This window comes from Euleptes europaea, chromosome 4 (genome assembly GCF_029931775.1).
Source record: "Euleptes europaea isolate rEulEur1 chromosome 4, rEulEur1.hap1, whole genome shotgun sequence".
Taxonomy (NCBI): Eukaryota; Metazoa; Chordata; class Lepidosauria; order Squamata; family Sphaerodactylidae; genus Euleptes; species Euleptes europaea.
In genome coordinates, this window is record NC_079315.1 from 45,310,084 (window position 1) to 45,328,776 (window position 18,693).

The 18,693-nt window shown below is 47.9% G+C and overlaps 1 protein-coding gene across 1 annotated transcript in view; it reads right to left on the reverse strand.

The window, feature by feature from the left end:
- LOC130476260 (E3 ubiquitin-protein ligase UHRF2-like) overlaps window positions 1-17,565 on the reverse strand; it is a 105,081-nt gene extending 87,516 nt beyond the window's left edge. Inside the window, exon 1 of the mRNA XM_056848170.1 lies at window positions 17,371-17,565. Within this exon, the coding sequence (XP_056704148.1) occupies window positions 17,371-17,523 (153 nt within the window). The 5' untranslated portion in view covers window positions 17,524-17,565. The remainder of the gene's footprint in view (window positions 1-17,370) is intronic.
- Between the last annotated feature and the right edge of the window lie 1,128 nt (window positions 17,566-18,693).

An 18,693-nucleotide genomic window follows, 5' to 3' on the forward strand; every position in this document is an offset into this window, starting at 1 on the left:
GAGAGGGGTCTGACCCACAGCCTCTGGGAGGTCACCACTGGCTCACCAGTGGCCGCAGAGGGTGAGGTGGCTATGGTGAGTTCTTCTGTTGCCCGTGTCAGCGCCACACGGCAGCCACCTCGTCAGGTGGAGGCCAGTGGAGAAGGGGCTGCACAGGCAGAGAAGCAGATGAGGGAGGGGGCTTAGTGATATGTTCATCTTCGTAGGGTGAAGACTCGCATGGCCTTGGGTCTCATGCAACTCGCCCAGGGCAGCCATATCCCCAAAGTCTCCAGCGCCATGGCTTTTTCTTTCGCCAGACCATCCGGTGTTCAGTGCCCCAACTGACAACGAGTCATCCTCGCCCAGATCCCGCACCACCTGGTCAGTCCAGGAAAACGAGCCCCTGGGCTGTGGGGAGGAGGACGACAACTGGGAAGGTGGGGCCGGGGCCTGAGTGGGGGTGGAGGCCTCTGCTGGGCCTCTCAGCCCCCCTGGCCATCTTCACAACCTATGTGTTGGCTGGTCTTGCAGGAGTGGCAAGTGCTTGCCGCAGCGAGATGACGGGACAACCAGGCCATTCCCCATCCGCCACATCGGGACACACAGCATCTGGTCCTGTGCCTCCCTAGGATGGCAGTCTCATTGTCCTGTCTCTTTGAGAACTTTGTAATCTGGTCTAGGAGTATCTCATCCAAGTCCTCTACCTGATTTGGTGGTCAATAGCAGACCCCCACCATATTATTATTATTATTTCTTACTCCTTTTATTTTTACCCAAACTCAACTGAACTTCCATTCTCAGATAAATGTATTTCTTCACGTATACACATCTTTGACATATAATGCTATTCCTCCTTCTTTCCTTATCCCATTTAAACAAGTTGTACTACTCAATCTTAATATTCCAATCGTAAGTGGTATCCCACCAAGTTTCAGTAATGCCTATTAGGTCAAAATCCCCTTCCTGTATTATGGCTTTGAGTTCTTCCTGCTTGTTTCCCATACTCTATGCATTAGTGTACAGACATCGGAATCCATGATTTATGTGCCCCGAGGTTTTCATTTCTGTACTTACCCACGAGTTTATGTTTACTCACATGCATGCCACTCCCCCCAAATCTGTATTGTTCTCATCTCCAGTTATTGTCAACATACTAGGCTTTACGTTTTTGTCTCGCTTCCCCATAGGATTTAGTTTAAAGCTCTCCTTATCAGGTTGGCAAGGCTCTCACCAAACACATTTTTCCCTACCATCGTGAGGTGCAAACCATCTCCTGATAGAAGAGCTTCATCTCGAAAGAGTAAGCCATGGTCCTTTTTTGACGACACCATCTACGCATCCAGTCATTATATTGTCGAAGGCTTTCACGGTCAGAGTTCATTGGTTCTTGTAGGTTATCCGGGCTGTGTAACCGTGGTCTTGGTATTTTCTTTCCTGATGTTTCGCCAGCAGCTGTGGCCGGCATCTTCAGAGGAGTAACACTGAAGGACAGTGTCTCTCAGTGTCAAATGTGTAGGAAGAGTAATATATAGTCAGAAAGGGGTTGGGTTTGAGCTGAATCATTGTCCTGCAAAAACATTGTCAGCACAACTTTAACAGTAAAGAAGAGAGTTTAAGAATGAATAAGGCTTGGCTTCCTGTCTTGAAAACCTCCAGACTAACCAAGACCACAGTCCACAATAGCCATGCAGATTAGCTTTGGATTTCACACATTAACAGATCACTTCAGGATACAATGGTTCCATATCAGCATACCACATCCTCATTAGCACATTAGCTTGATACTTACAGGACAATGGTTAGCACATTACCTTTGTTACTTTTTGCAGGACAATGATTCAGCTCAAACCCAACCCCTTTCTGACTATATAGTACTCTTCCTACACACTTGACACTGAGAGACACTGTCCTTCAGTGTTACTCCTCTGAAGATGCCGGCCACAGCTGCTGGCGAAACGTCAGGAAAGAAAATACCAAGACCACGGTTACACAGCCCAGATAACCTACGAGAACCAATCCAGTCATTACTTTGTAGCTTTCTTCTTTCCCTTCGTAAGCCACGACCTTCGACAGGAAGAACTGACGAAAATACAACTTGTGCTCTCAGGTCCTTCATGTTCTTACCCAGAGCCGCATAGTCTCTTTTAATACGTTCTGGGCTGCGTAGGGCAATATCATTTGTTCCCACATGAATGAGCAAGAAAGGGTAATAATCTGTGGGCTTGATCAGTCTTCCTACCCTTTCTGTCACATCCTGGAGGCGTGCACCTGGTAGACAGTATACCTCTCGAGATGACAAGTCTGGTCAGCACACTTTAGACTCTACCCCTCTCAGTAGGGAATCCCCAATTACCAGAACAGCTTGAGGGAGGGAAGGCAGCATGGTATAGCTCAGTCTCGCCAAGTCTCATCAGATCTCAGAAGCTAAGCAGAGTTAGTACTTGGGAGACCTCCAAGGAAAACTCTGCAGAGGAAGGCAATGGCAAACCTCCTCTGCTTCACACTTTCCTTGAAAGCCCCTTGCTGGGGTCGCCAAAAATCATCTGCGACTTGATGGCACTATACACACAAATAGCTGGGGTGGTGGTGGCAGGAGAGACACAAATTAAGTACAAAGCATGTTTCTCAAACCAGCATTCCAAGCTAATCTCCCTCCCACACTCTTACTTAGCATGATAGGCAGACGTTTTGACTTGATTCTCCACTGTACATAGGATGAAGTGTCAGCATGCTCCAGACCATCCAGAATTAAGGGCTTTACATAGATGTACATACTGAGCTGCCTGCCTTCCCTTCCAGTTTCTTTTTTCCATGTCCTTCTGAGCTGGGTACAGCAGGAGTCAGGGGCATGCTTGTCCCTTAATTAGCAAGAACATTCCCAGAGGGCTACTGCTTTGGAGGCCACTTGGGCACAGTAAGAACAATGGAAATAACTCTTTTATAGAACACATGGTCTAATTCTACAAATTCCCACACTTTTCTAGGAAGAGGTAGGTGCAAGAAGCACTTATTCAATTAAGCAAAACCTTGTACAGACCAAGACAGTTAAATTTGCTTTTAGTACTAATCAAGCCTCAATTCTGTTTCTCCTGCTCCCTCCACCCAAAGCAAATCCCAGCACTGGCTTGCTTTTCTTTTCCTTAGCTCAGGGGTCGGCAAACCGCGGCTCGCGGGCTGCATGAGGCTCTTTGGCCCCTTGAGTGCAGCTCTGGAAACCCAAACGTTTCTGAGGAGGAGGAAGAGGCGCATGCCCCCCCACACCAAAAGTTGACCACAAAACCTCTCCTCACCGCCCCATTTCGGGTTTATTTCCCCCCCCCCCCACGAGAGGAGCAGTGTGTGAGGTAAAGCGCTCTCCTCCTCCTTCCTTTCCCTCCCCTCAAAGTGCGGCCGGGTTTTGAACGCGGCGCTCGAGGGCCGGCGGCACCAAGGCGGGCGGCAGCAGCCAATCAGCGGGCGGGATTTTTCACGCTGGTTTTGGCTGGCGGAGAAGGCCGAGGCATTGAGGAGGGGCGGACGACAGGATGGCCGGGGAGGGAAGGAAGAAAGGAGCCCAGGCAGCAGCGAGGAGGAGGTCGGGGGAGGCCACGGGGCCGGGGGGAAGCCATGTTTGATTCATTCTCCGCCAGCTCCGGTGGGGAGGATGCTTTTATTTATTTATTTATGCTGCTTTCTGGTCCTGCAAAATTGGGGGGGAGCCCCCGTTTTCCTGCAAAAAAAGGGGTGCAGGAAGAAACCGCGGCCCGGCATCGTCTCATGTGCACACCGTGCCCGTGAAGGGGGGGGGGGAGAGGCAGCCGGCCCTCATCCTCACCTTAGGACTCGACCCCGGCGGTTGGTTCTCATAATAGGAAGGCAAACCCCCCCCCCTTCTGCCTCCCTCTGGGCTAAAACGTTGCAGCCGTTCACAAGGACCAAAAATGCTACTTTAATTCCTTTTAAATCCTTTTTTTTAAAATGTATTTATAAAGCATCGCTTTACATGCTTGATGAATCCCCGCCTTTCCTAAATGCGTGCAACAGGGGGAGTCGGAGCAGAGGGATGGATTTCAAAACTTGGCTTCTGGATCTCGGCCATTTATGCATGGGAGGTTTTGCCTGGGATTTGTACTCTCTTCATGCACATTTTCCCCATCCAGATTCTCAAAACTCTGCATGGGGGGTTATTGGCCATTTATGAATGGGAGGTTTTGCCTTGGATTTGCCACTCAAGATGCACATTTTCCCCATAGAGATTCTCAAAACTCAACAATAAGCCCCCCTGCAGAGTTTTGAGAATGCAGATGGGGAAAATGTACACCTAGAGAGCAGCAAATCCAAGACAAAACCTCTCGTGCATGAATGGTTGTTAAAAGGCGCTGAGGAAAGGGGGGGGGATGAATTATCCAAGCCAGCGTGTGTGGGTATGTATGCGTGCCCACTTGAAAATACCCATTAAACCTTCTGTAGGAGGCGCTTAAACAGTGTACCTACCTATATAGTTTAAGAAATTTGGCTCTCAAAAGAAATCTCAATCATTGTACTGTTGATATTTGGCTCTGTTGACCAATGAGTTCGCCGACCACTGCCTTAGCTGAAGATCTTCACCCCCCCGCCCCCCGCAGAGTGAAAGAGACCAACTCTGCACAGAAGGAATATGCAAGTCTAAGACTAGTTTTCCAGATTGGACACAAAATATACACAGTGGCTGATTGTGGCCTCACTGTACAAAAATAGTGACTAGATGACTTTTTAATGTAGGGAATATTTATTTAGAATCTCCCCTTAGCTATTCTGGAGGGTAGGTACAAAAGGATTCTTCTTCAGGATTGTGAATGTTTATGTAAAGAGGGGCATGCTGAATCTTTAGAACATGTTGTTTTTGACTGTAAAATCTACAAACATATTCGGGAGGCTTTGATTGTTCCTATAATGAAGGGCTTGCCAGAGAAGAATATGTTTTATCTTTATACTATGTTATTAGACAGGGATCAGGAGTTTACTTTTAAGGTAGCAAAATTTGGCTAGCTGGTCTTAAAGATCAGGAAATCATGGGCTACACTGGTACAGAAAGGATCATAAGCAGTTATTATATCTTCCTTTACCCATTTTAATTAAAAAAATATTTTATCTTATATTTTAGTGGTGATGAATGATTATCATATGGAGTCTGATTGATGATATGATATTTATACTTATAACCTATGTTATACTTTTAATTCTATGTATATAACAACATTCTGGTCTAGGACCGTAATAAATATCTACTTACTTACTATTTATTTAGAAGAAGTTTATGCTTCCTCTCCAGGAACCTGCCCAAGGCAGCTTTCAAATTAAAAACAAAAACAAAATGTTAAAAGTTATCAACTAAACTCCAGCATCAAAAACTCAGTGCAGTATTTAAAGAGACCATAAATATAGGCCATAAATACAGCTTAAAATAAGTTTCTAGACTAAAATAGTTACTGTGCATTCCTGAGCCTGGGGGCCAATTCTCCTTAGGAGGAGGCGTGACCTGCCACCAGCGTGTGTCTTGTGCCGTGATTAGAAGCACTTACGCTGGCAGCGAGGGCAGTTCTGTCGGTGCCTGAGTACCATGGAGCTGTGAGCCACTCCTCCGCCGGAGCAGCTTCCCTGTGGCGCAGATCACGGCGGAGACTTGTGGCGCCGGCATGGGGGGCGTACCCGGGGCGGGGAGAGGAGCCGCCGGTAGGTGGCTTCCTGTCCCCTTTCACCCTGTAATGCCAGCGCTGAGAACAGCGTTGCTGCGCCTGCTTTTTAGCGTGCGCAGCCTTGCTGTTCTCTATGGGGCGAAAAGGCCCCATTTAACAAAAAAAAAGCCATGAAAAGGCTTATTTTGTTTCTCGGCATAGGTGGAACGGTTTTAGGAGGCGACTTGACTGCGCCTTCTCCCCGCCGTTCCCCTACGCCAATTCTCAGGAATGCACAGTTATTAAAAGATCAACCTTCTTGATTAAAAACCTGGGCAAATAAAAAGGTGCCTAAAAGAAAGCAACACAGGCACCAGGTAAGCCCCCAATCTAAACACATTCTGAGAAAGTACTACTTCTTTTCAAGATAGTTGCAGCATCCTGAACACATTGTTTGCTCATTCTCTGCTGCTTCTTCTGCCATGTTGCAAAAGCGTTCCCTGGTGGTTACCGCACTAACCAAATAAACCATCTATAGAAATGTTTTATCGTTGTCTCACCACACCCCAGACCTAACATTTTGTTTATTTTACAATATTTTTTGCTGTGAAGAACAGGTATGTTATCTCTGCAGACACAAATTCAGTTCTGAGAACTGCAAAACCAAACATCTGTGATAATATCTTCTAGATTTAAAAAATTACCCAAAATAGCCTTACAGAAACCTCTGGAAGTGTCTGACATCGTGAATGGATTAATGGCATTCACTTACCAAAAAATTTTAACATTGCATGAATATACAACCTCATGCTACATAACTAAAAACTAATTCTTATTTCATTATGAATAACCTTTGGACTATAATGTATCTTAAATAGAAAACAATCTTTAGATGGATTTTTCCTCAAAAAGCATTTTATTTTTAAAAATGCGATTAAAATTTTAAAAATACAATTTAAATTTTAAAATCCAATGTTTTTTTTTTTTTAATGTTTAAAAATATCATTGATTTTTATCCACCCTGACAGTGAGCGTGCAGTAGTATTCACCACTGGGTAGTAGTGTTCAATGCTAGTTACCCAAGGTTGATCAAGGGTGGGGAAGTCAGCCCCAATACTATAACAGGTCTACTGGCTTTCATATTAGATGAAAGATACTGCATATATCCATCATGGTGTAGTGGTTAAGAGCAGTGGTTTGGAGCGGTGGAGTATGATCTGGAGAACCGGGTTTGACTCCTCCACATGAGCGGTGGAGGCTAATCTGGTGAACTGGATTCATTTCCCCACTCCTACACACAAAACCAGCTGGGTGACCTTGGGCAAGTCATGCTCTCTCAGCCTCACCTACCTCACAGGGTGTCTGTTGTGGGGAGGGTAAGGGAAGGTGATTGTAAGCTGGCTTGATTCTGCATTAAGTGGGAGAGAAAGTTGGCATATAAAAACCAACTTTTTCTTCCCTATTAGAGAAAGCTAAAAAAGTCTTGCTGGATCAGATCAATGGTACATTTAGTCCACCAACCTGTTTCACACAACAGCCAATCAGGTATCCTAGAGTGCCAACAAATAGCACACAGAGGTCAAGGTAGCCCATCATTTGGTATTTATATAAAGGTTTGCTGCCTCTGTATATGGAGGTTTCTTTTAGTCACTATAGCTAGTAGCCATTGATGGATCTATCCTCCATTAATCTAATTCCCTCCTAAAGTCATCCAAGCTATGTCCACTGTAGAGTGTTTCACAATTGAGTGTTCACAAATCACTGTAGAGTGTTACCCATTAAGTAGAGAAGTATTGCCTTCTATCTGTCCTGAATTTATTGCCCATCAATGTCACTGGGTGCCCCCAAGTTCTACTATTATGGGAGAAGGAGAAAAAGCTTTCAAACCACTTTGCCTGATTTTATAAATCTCTATCATGTCCATACCCCATGTTCTAGAGTGGGAAAAGAGGAGCACCTTTTATTATTTGGAGAGAATTAGAGATCCATGAAAGCCCTTATTTTCCCTTACCCTCTTGATGTACCAAAAGTCTACTACTGTCTTTGTTTCCATCACGCCATAACTACCTTTGTTGACAGCAAGGAAGAAGAAATAGTGATATCTTCAATTCCAAACCAAATAATTGTTCAGTTATTCAAAAGCATTTATATTTACACAATATAATTACAACAGCTTATGATTTAGTTTCATTAATTTGCTCTAGTATTATTGTTTTAATTCATTTTTCATATATTTCATACAATTCTAAAACAACCAAACATTCAACCCTAAAATGCAAGAAGAAAAGTTCCAGATTGGTGTAATCATTTTACTGCTTCCGCCATTATCTAACTGCTTGAAAAGCAAACCTGCTGCAACAATAAGAACTCATTCCAGCAAAGACGTGATATGCTAGGCAGAAATAGGATTTGCCTTGGGTAGCCACATTCTCCTGGATCCTGCCTCAAGGTACTTCCTTGTCTAACTTTTATACCCAGGGAGCCCAGAATAATTGAGCAAGAAACCCAAAAGCATGTAAATACTAATGTTCTGCAAAGAGGCTGAATGACCATACAATGAACCCAGCCCAGCGAGATCTTGCTTATACTTACAATCTGTAAGCCAAAAATAATATAGAAAAACATGCTGCACCCTAAGGGGAGCACTAACATGTCTTCACACATTTGAGTGGGGTTTAACAGATAACCTACATTGAAATATTTCTTTCAAAGAGCCCAAAAGCACATAATTCCACTAAAAACAAAGCCACCCAGACCTACATGCAGCTGCTTCAAGTCAGAACTGTATCATGCAATATGCAGCACAAAACATGCATATACCACCACATACAATCAAACCAGGCTGCCAGGAAATCTGGACTCCTTTGCTGTGTGGAAGTATGACAAGCATGCTTCTTGTACTCTAATTCTCAGGCATGCACATGTACATATGAAGCAGCACTAAACAGCTTCCCATACAATCCAAAATATCTGCACCAGCCACACTACTCAGGTAACACAAAAATAAGAACAGGTAATGCATGAAAAGAGCTTGGCTCTTAAGTAATATACACTGTCAAAATGCCAAGTCTTAATCACCAACTGAAGACAAATTGCATCAAACTATATTTGCTCATATTCATCCCTTGTGGTCCCCCTCCCCAAACCATTTTCTAAGACTAAAATTAGAATGCAGACTTCTTGGGGCAGAACCAGTCTTTTGTTAAATCATGCTACAAAACATCAAGACTGATTCCAGTATAAAATAACAAAAATATAGTGCAACACTGGTTTCCCAATAATGCTTCTGTTGACCCTATAAAACACTGTACCAAAGTACAACCCTCGCCCTTTATATCTGCACACAGAAAAGTTACCCAGACGTTGACAGGTACATAAAGCCTACTAGCTTTATAAAGCTCAAGGCAACCATAAAGCTCACGGCAACAAAAGGCAACAAAACCAAGCCCTTATATACAGCTATACCACCAACCCCAGAAATATATCCTGCAGGTTCAACGGAGGGATAAGGAGCAAATCCTTTCCCATCCATCCATGAGAAGTATGTGTGTACAGATGAAAGCCCCCAGAAAGTACAAGCAACGTTCAAAGATGCCTAGAGAACGAAGGGTAGAGTAGGAATTCTTTTATATAAGGACTGAATGGCCAGGGAAATAAGGGGCAGTGTCTTTTTCTTCAGGGTATCCTCACCTTCCAGAGTAGTGAGGAAAGGGATAAAACATAAAGAGAGAAAAGCATACAGCCTTACAGCAATGAGAACTAAGACAGATCAGGAGCAGCTTAGAAATGAGGTGGAGTTGTCTTTGAGAATATCCAGACCAGACAAATACCAGATACTAAATGTTGGATTTCCATTTGCTTCAACTGCACTAGAGGAGGGATAGAAATTCTTAGCTTTCTATCAACAACCACTTTTTAATCAGTGCTAGAAGGGAGTATCTTTATTACATGATAAAGGCTCAACTTTCTATCAGACTCCAGAGTAAAATGGAGCAAGTCCCAAGCTCTCATGCCAGGTATAAATGGATTACACAGAGTAAGTCAATTCAATCAATAGGATGGGACATTCAACAAACAATAAAATAGGGTTTAAGTTGTAGAACCAACTAGAATTAAAAAAAAGAACTGAAGCAAATTGTTAACATGACACATTAATTGATGCAAAATTACACAGTAGAATCCTACTTACACAGTAGTACAGACCACAGTCCCTAATAAATTATCCAAGTAACTTTGTGAATGATTCTGTACAGTGCTACCCTGCAGAAAAACCCTCTTGAATAATTCAGTTTTGCATGGTTTGTGGGGGCTACAATGAAGAAGGTGTGTGGCCATCAACAGACAAAGCTGGGTGCCATCAGCATACTCATGACAACACAGCCCGAAATTCTTAACCAGATGAGCGAGGGGGTGCATAAAGTTGTTAAACAACATAGGGGAGAGGATCACACTTTGTAGCACCCCATACACCAAAACGTGCTGCTACAATATCATCTCCCCAAGCACCACCCTCTGTCCCCGACCTTGAAGAAAAGAGCACAGCCATGGAAGGGCTATGCCCCATAGTTGCAAGTCGGTGAGGCGGTGGTCTAAAAGATCATGGTCGACCATCTCAAAGACTGATGACAGATCTAAAACTACAGCTAGATCAAGTTGGGTCGGGGCCGCTGGTACTTTTAGATCTGTTAGCAGTTTTCAACATGATCATGATCTTTTAGATCACCACCTCGCCGATACTGGAATTCAGGGTTCAGCCCTTCAGTGGCTGCACTCCTTTCTCCAGGGTCAGGGACAGAGAGTGGCGCAGGGGAAGGAAATGTCACAGTGCTGCCCTTCGGTGTGTGGTGTTCCACAAAGGGCAATCCTCTCTCCTATGTTGTTTAACATCTATATGCCCCTCTCGCCCAGCTTCTCTGGAATTTCAGGCTGGGATGTAATCAGTATGCCGATAACACCCAGGAGTATCTGTTGATGGATGGTCATCCGGACTCCGCCCTGGACATACTGGCCAGGTGCTTGGACTTGGTGACTAAATGGTTAAGGCAAAGCCAGCAGAAATTAAATCCACCGAAGACAAAGGTCCTGTGGGTCAGCCGGGGAGGCTCTGGGATGGGTGCGGTTAACACCTATGTCTGCAGTGAGGAGCCTGGATGTGACCCTTGATGCCTCCTTATCAATAGAGGCTCAGGTCATAGCCGTGGCCTGGACAGCTTTTTATCATCTTCACCGGGCCCGGCAGTTGGCGACCTACCTCTCCCGCCCCAACGTGGCAACGGTGATCCATGCGACGGTCACTTCCAGACTAGATTACTGCAACTCGCCCTACATAGGGCTGCCCTTGAAAGTGATCCGGAAGCTCTGGCTGGTGCAGAAAGCCACAGCAAGGCTCCTTATTGGGACCCCGCTGCAGGAACATATCAAGCTAGTGCTCTACTATCTGCACTGGCTCCAGCTGGAGTATAGGATCAGATTTAAGGTGCTGGTGATTACCTTTAAAGTCTTACACGGTCTTGGACCTTTGTATCTTCGGGACCACCTCTCCTGGTATGCTCCCTAGAGAACTCTGTGATCATCTAGTGCTAACTTACTGGTGGTCCCCAGACCAAAGAGTGTCCGGCTGTCCTCAACCAGGGCCAGGGCTTTTTCTGCCCTGGCCCCTGCCTGGTGGAATAGTCTCTCTAATGAGACCAGGGCCCTGCGGGACCTTATGGCTTTCTGCAGGGCTTGCAAGTCAGCACTATTTCACCAGGCCTATGGTTGAGGCCAGCTACGATTCTTTTCCCATCAATTGCTGGACTCCCTACCCTGCCTGACCTCTGCTAAACTTACTACCTAGTGGAGGTTGCAACATAGCAGGCCTTACTGAGGCAAGTATGTCACAAATTTTCCACACCATCTAATACTTTATATGGGTTTTCTATTTATTGATTTTGGGGGGCAGATTTTAATCATGTTTTATTGATTTTATTGTGTAAGCCACCCTGAGCCCAGTTTTACTGGAGAGGGTGGGGTATAAGTAAATAAATAAACAAACAGCCCTGACCCTCCTGGCGATGGAGATTGTCTGTGAAGGCGACCAGAGCTGTGTCCATCCCATGGCCAGAGAAGAAGCCCGACTGAAACTGGTCAAAAGCCTATGTTTCATCCAGGAAACCCTGCAGCTGCTCGACGACTGCTCTCTTAACTACCTTACTCAGGTATGAAAGATTTGACACTGAGTGGTAGTTGGAAAGATCTCTCAGATCCAAAGATGGTTTCTTTAAGAGCAGTCATACCACTGCCTCTTTCAAACTCCCTGGGAAGACTCCTGTACTAAGGGATAGATTGACAATCTCCCCCAGGGAAGCCCGCACTACATCCAGACTGGCTTTAACCACCAGGACAGGCATGGGTCCAAGAGGCAAGTGGTAGGCCTCACAGCTAGCAGGATCCTTTCAACATCGGTTTCCGAAAGCTGACTGAACCAGTCCAAAAATGGACCAGAAGACGGGCAAGGGGACTCTAGTTCCCTTACTGTATCAAAGTTGTCAGGGAGGTCACAGCAGAGCAAAAACACTTTATCCACAAAAAAGCTTGCAAATGCCTCACAGCTATGGGTTGAATTTGCACCTACGTTTGACTGTCCTTCTAATGACGTAAGAGACCGAATTATCCTAAACAATTGTGCTGGGCAAAAGCTAGTAGATGCAATGGAGGCTCCATAATATTCCTTCTTAGCAGCCTTCACTGCCATCTCATAGACTTTCATAAACGTTCTATAAGATCCTCTTGTAGCTTTGTCACGAGCCCTCTGCCAAACTCGCTCTAGCCGTCCAAGCTCCCACTTCCTATTATAGAGCCCCTCAGTACACCAAGGGGCCCAGTTTCGGCGGGGGCGAAGAGGGTCTTGGGGAATTATTTCATTGATGGCTGCAGAAAGTTGGCCATGTGAGTCCTGCACAAGCACATTGAGGAAATCGCCAGGGGGCATAGGATCCTTCAGGGCCCTCTGGAAGCCAATAGGATCCATAAGCCTCCATGGGCGAGCATAAACCAGGGACCCAAACAGGGAGGCAGAAATTCAAACTGGGCCTTCAGAACAAAGTGATCTGACCATGGAACTTCCTAACTAGGCATCAGAGCCAAACTTATTTCTGACCCGAAGATCAAATCCAGCTTGATGTGTGGGTCCTGAAACATCTTAGGAGTCCCCCAGTACCACCATGGATGACACAAGGTCCGAGATAGGCAAAAAAGACATGGCATTACCGTGTTTCCCCGAAAAGACATACCCATAAAATAAGCCGTAGCAGGATTTCCAAGCATTTGCACAATATAAGCCATACCCCGAAAATAAGACATAGTGATAGGCGTGGCTAGTTAGAGACTAAACTCCCCTGAGCCCCGGCCTCCGTGGGCCGTTGGGCTCAATCTTCCCCTGTTCCCGCGCTCGGGCCCCGACCTCCCAGGGCCGATCACTCCCGTTCCCCGTCTTCTCCCCACTCCCCTCTCCCACCAACGGCTCCCCCCGCGATCTGCCGCCACTCGCGGTGGACTCCCGCTCCCCCGCTGGAACGCGGGGCCGAGCTTTGGCCTGTCGGGTCCCCCGGGTTGTCCCCCCACTCCCAGGACCCGTGCCGTCTGCCTCGGGCCGGCCCACTTCCCCCCGAGGTGCAAGGTCAGCGCTCGGCCTCCCCCGTTTCCCCCTCCAGCTCTGCATCCACCCGCGCCACCGGCGGGCTCAGCCGCCCTCGCCTCCTCTTCCCCCCGGCCTGGTAAGTGGGGTTGCCTCCCCAGGCATTGGGGTTCTCCTGGAGGGTCCCCCGGTGTGGCGGTGGGGGTGAGGCGCAGTCCCGAGGGTCCGCCCCAGGTCGCGGACTCGAGACACATACCGTACTTATGGTAATAAAAAATAAGACATCCCCCGAAAATAAGGCATAGTGTGTCTTGTTGAGGAAAAATAAATACAAGACAGTGTCTTATTTTCGGGGAAACACGGTAGCATGGACACTGAAGTCCCCCAGAACTATCATCTAGGGAACTCCAAGGCCCAGTCTGCCGCCACCTCTAGCAAGCTTGACAGGGTACCTCCTGGAGTGTTAGGCAGCCGGTACACAAGCCAGATAGCCAGGCTCTCCTTGGCTTCCCACACCAGGCCCACACATTCAGTGCCTGGTATCTCCGGATTGGGTAGGGCCCTCGCCACCCACCCCAGCCCGACTTCCGAGACTGGTGAAGGACCAAGAAACCTGAGGGAGGCAGGTCTTTCAGGGCGACAACTGTGCCCTCTTGCACCCAGGTCTCAGTCATGCAAGCCAGGTCCACACCTTACAATATAAAATAATTCTGCAGGATGGCAGTCTTATTATTAATTGACCTGGCATTACACAACAGCATTGTCAGAAACAGGTTATTCCTCGACCCCTTACCATCATATTTTAGGATGGGAAGCAGGTTGGAAGGAGTCCAAGCATACCCATATCTCCGGCTCCTTCCCTTATAATGCCTGCTCCCATTGCCATATCTTCCATGCCCCCCAATAACTGGAATCCCCAGCCCATGGCTGGCCTCCCCAGATCAAACTCTTTCTGGCTGAATCATATACATAATCCAGTTAGTGGCTCCTAACTGTAAACCTAAACCCACAACCTATTTGACAATTACAATTATAATCTACAAGCAGTAAACTACCATAACAATTTCTCAAGTCAATCCCAACCCCCAACTACCCCTATTAAAACTATAAAACCCTTTAGGGATATTGAGCCAAACAATGATCCTTTAAACGAGCTATAAGCCCAAACTCCAATTGGGATAACAGTACCAACCCCCTATGAGTCCGGGTGGCAGGCACAGACACCCAAAGTCTCAAAAACAAGATGTTAACAATAAAGCCCAGTTCAAGAAAAGATGAACTCTGGTAAAAGGAACCAAACATCTCAGCCGGTGAGATCTTCCTGGCATTCGAGTGCTGCCTACAAGTGACAGCCTCAAGAGTCCACAGACAGTGCCCAGATTGAAAGTTTCCACAGCTCCCACAGATTCGCCCAACCTGAAGTTCTCTGGAACTGTCCAAAGGTCATCGAGCCATCTGTGGGGTTCCCTGGGTCCTCCGACAGAATCAGAAGCGACTCCAGCGCCTTCCTGAGCCCCTTTGCAGCAGGCAGTGATGGTGTAATGGCGGTGATGGCAGTCTGCATTCAACCAGCCTGGAGGAGAGCCGCCAGGGCAGTCAAGCCAGGCCCGCTGGCTTATATCCAGACTCAGTCACATTCAGGGCCAAGAACCATTTCAGAAACCATGTCGGTCCAGGCTTGTTCTGCCACCAAGTCCTTCAGAGCCGCTGAGCCCGTTGACAGCCATTCTCTTCCAACCTGCAGCCAGCCAGGCAAAAGCATCCAGTCGGCTGCCACCCATAGGGCACATTTGTGAGGGATTGAATTCCCAGAGGTGGCACCCAACTTTCACTGGGGGCCAAACCACCAGCCTCGTCACAGCCAGCAAAGAGACCAAGGGAGGTAGAAGAGATAGGGCTGGTTCTATCCAGCCCCAGTCCAGAAACCCACCTCTCAAGATGGAGCCGGGCAGTGAAAGCACCAAGCTTGATTCCCCACTCCTCCACATGAGCAGCGGATTTTAATCTGGTGAACCAGGTTGGTTTCCCACTCCTACACATGAAGCCAGCTGAGTGACCTTGGGGTAGTCACAGTTCTCTTAGAGCTCTCTCAGCCTCACCTACCTCACAAGGTGTATGCTATGGGGAGACCTGTGAGACACATATTCAGATCTCCATCCCATGAAGCTTGTTCTGTGATCTTGGGCCAATCTCTCTCATCCTAACCTACCTCACAAGGTTGTGAGGATAAAATGGAAGGAGAAGATGGAAACATAAAGATGTGCTAAATAAATACCTTACTCTAGCCCATGCCCTACTGTATCATGTCTTGTAGGTATTATCTGCAGTGGCTACTGGCTCTGATACATTAATTGAAGATATCCAAGAGTCTTTTAAAAAAACATTATGGTTGTGTCTGTAAGGACAGGAGACTCTTGAGTGACCAGCCTCTTGAGGTATTTCCTGTCTTGCTCAAGTATCAACAACATTCTTTTTTTGCTGTCAAGTCACAGCTGACTCTCAGCAATCCCATAAGGTTTTCAAGGCAAGAGACATTGGGAGGTGGTTTGCCATTGCCTCTCTCCACATCACGCCCCTGGTATTCCTTGGAGGTCTCCCATCCAAATAATACCCAAGATTGTAGCTGACAGTGTGTGACTGGCCCAAGGTCACCCAGCAAACTTGCCACAGCAGAGTGGGGATTCAAACCTGGGTTTCCCAGATCCCAGGAACACTTTAACCATCTACAACACTCTACCACTCCCTTAATTCCTTTTGCCACCAAGACCAGAGATACATAGGATTATTATAGTCAATTTCATATTTACCATGGAAGGTATACATTCTGACCATTCCTCTGATGAAGCATAGATTGTATCCCTGGTCTCATCCTTAGACCCTCATGCAAGTAATCTGGCCATTTCAAGTTCCTGGGCCATCAGGGTATAGTCTGCCCATTCTGTACAACCTTTGATGTACCAGATTCAAGTGGCTACATACACAATCTAAGACAATACCCATAACACATCTCAATGACAGAAGTGGTGTGTGACTGGAAAAGCACGGTGACTAAACCATGTGTCAAAAGTACAACACACAAAAGGCTACATGTGGGCACAGCAAGCAGTCATCAAGACGAAAGCCACTACATGATATAAGAGCCATCCCTTTGTGTGGCTTAAGTATCCAGAACACCATCTACCTCTCTGTTAGTTTGGTAGAGATGGCAGAACACTAGGTTCGCCCCATGCAGATCCACAACATGCTTACATCCCTATCTGCATTTCAAACAGCTGTAATGCCAAATCCTACAGCAGCTACAATATAAAACAATGCAGTGAATTCTGTCTTGATCGAAGATTCACAATGTTTACGGGCACCAAAGAAGGGTCAGAATGCATTCATAATATCAGATTGGGGGCCAGTCTGTGAGACAGAGGGCGAAAACGCACGGTCGCTTTATCCTCCTTTAATCCCTGTTTCAGCCAGGATCGAACGCATGCGTTTCGCCTAATGTGCGCTCGATGCTGGCTAAAACAAGGATTAAAGGAGGATAAAGCGACCGTGCCTTTTCGCCCAGAGTTAGCTGAGATCACACCCAGACAATACAAAGCCATGATTCTGCGCGTGGTGCAATACTAAGCGAGATATAGCCGGTTCCTGCAAGGTAGATACTTGGGGGCGGGGGGAGGAGAGAGCGCAGACGACCCCGAATAGAACTTTCCTCGGATTGGAGGCGGAGCGTATCAACAGTTTCTGGAGACCGTTGAACCGCCGGAAGTGCCGCGAGGCACAGGCTGGGCGGCCCGCCTGACCTGCCCTCCTGCCCTCCCCGCGCCTTTTTCCAAATCAAGCCGCGGTGCCCGGCCATCCCGCCTCGCCTCCAGGGCGAAGGCCGTCCCCGGAGCAGAGAGGCGGAAAGCCCACGTCGAGGCCGAGCCTCGCGAGCAACAACACTGGAAATGGGAGGGGAGGACAGGACAGTGAAACTCCCCCCTCCTCGTCAGTCCCTTAACACAAAGGCCTTCTGGGGCTGCCACCTTCCCCGCTCAGGTATAAGGTACACAAAAGCGGGACGGGGGGTGGAGGAAAAAAAGTGCAGCAGGAGCTGAGAGGCAAAGCTCAAGGGGGGGGGTTAGGGGGGCCGTGCGGCCGCCTCACCTGCTTGCCCCGGTAGAAAAGGCGCTGTCGGTCGGGGCTCACGCGAAAGCTTTCCCGGATCTTCTCGCGGAGACTCTCGATCTTGGTGAGGCGGCTCAGGTCTTCGATGGTCTGAGTCTGGGCGCCGTCGATGGTGCGGACCTGGATCCACATGGCGGGCTCCCGCTTGGGATGGGAAAAGGCGCCCGGGCCCCAGGCGAGGGAAAGGCCTTTCCCGCTTCTTTGTTTCGCGGGCAACAAGGCAGAGAAACGCGGGCGATGGGGAGAGAGAGCGAGAAAGGCTTCACTTCAGCCCAGGGACCTCCGCGAGGCTCCTTAACCCCCCCCCGTCCCCCGGCCGGCCTTCCTTCCTTCCTTCCTTCCCCCCTCTCTCCTTCGGTGCCCCGCCAGGAAACCTCGGTCCCTCCCGTCCTGCCCTTCCCCTTCCTCCTCACGCCCGTGGCGAACGGCTCCAGGGAAGCCGTTCCGAATCGCCGCGAGCCTCTGCCGGAGAACCGGGTCGGGCTAAGCTAACGGGCGGCTGCGGGAGCCATGTCCTCACCCCCAGGACTGTTTACCAGGCGCCGCTGCTCTCACATGGAGGTCACGGCGCCAATGCTGTTCTCGCGAGACAGGCGGGCCGCCCCGCGCGCCCCCGCCCCGGCCTTAAAGAGACAACGGAGAGCCGAAAGACGAAGGCGGGGCTTCAAGCAGATCGGCTCGCAGGCGCTTCTCTCCGGCTTTTTGGGAGCCGTGGCTACGCCCTCTTACGTCGCCGCCGCCGCAGGCAGCGCGTCTCTGGAGGGTGGTGCGGACAGAATGAAACCCTTCGGCCCTTTGATCTGCGCGTGTTCAAATGTCTTCGTGGGCCCGGGATGCTGATTTTGTAGGCCGTGCTTACAAAGCCCCACTGGCTTCAGGGGAGCCTACATTCCAGCAACAGTGCGATTCTTGCATCTTTTCTCGGAAGCCGATTCCATGGGATTCAATGAGGTTTATAGGCGATTGCAGTTCTATGCTGCGGTTCGGTTAACGTTTATCTGGGACGATGTGCCAGAGTGGAACTAATTTCCAAATAAACATAAGACTATACCTGATAACAGGAGGATTCCCTTTCATCCTAATCGTGGGCTAAAGATGTGATCCATTACTTGAGAGACAGTCCCATTCAGTGGATTTGACTTACCGGGAACAGTACATATGGCTGGGTTGCATACAGAAGCATACAGTTGGAAGGAACCAACAGGGTCATCTAGTCCAACCCCCTGTAAAATGCAGGAAATATCACAGCGACCACATTAGACTTCATAAAGCCGGTCATGCTTGCTTATTAATTTATATGTA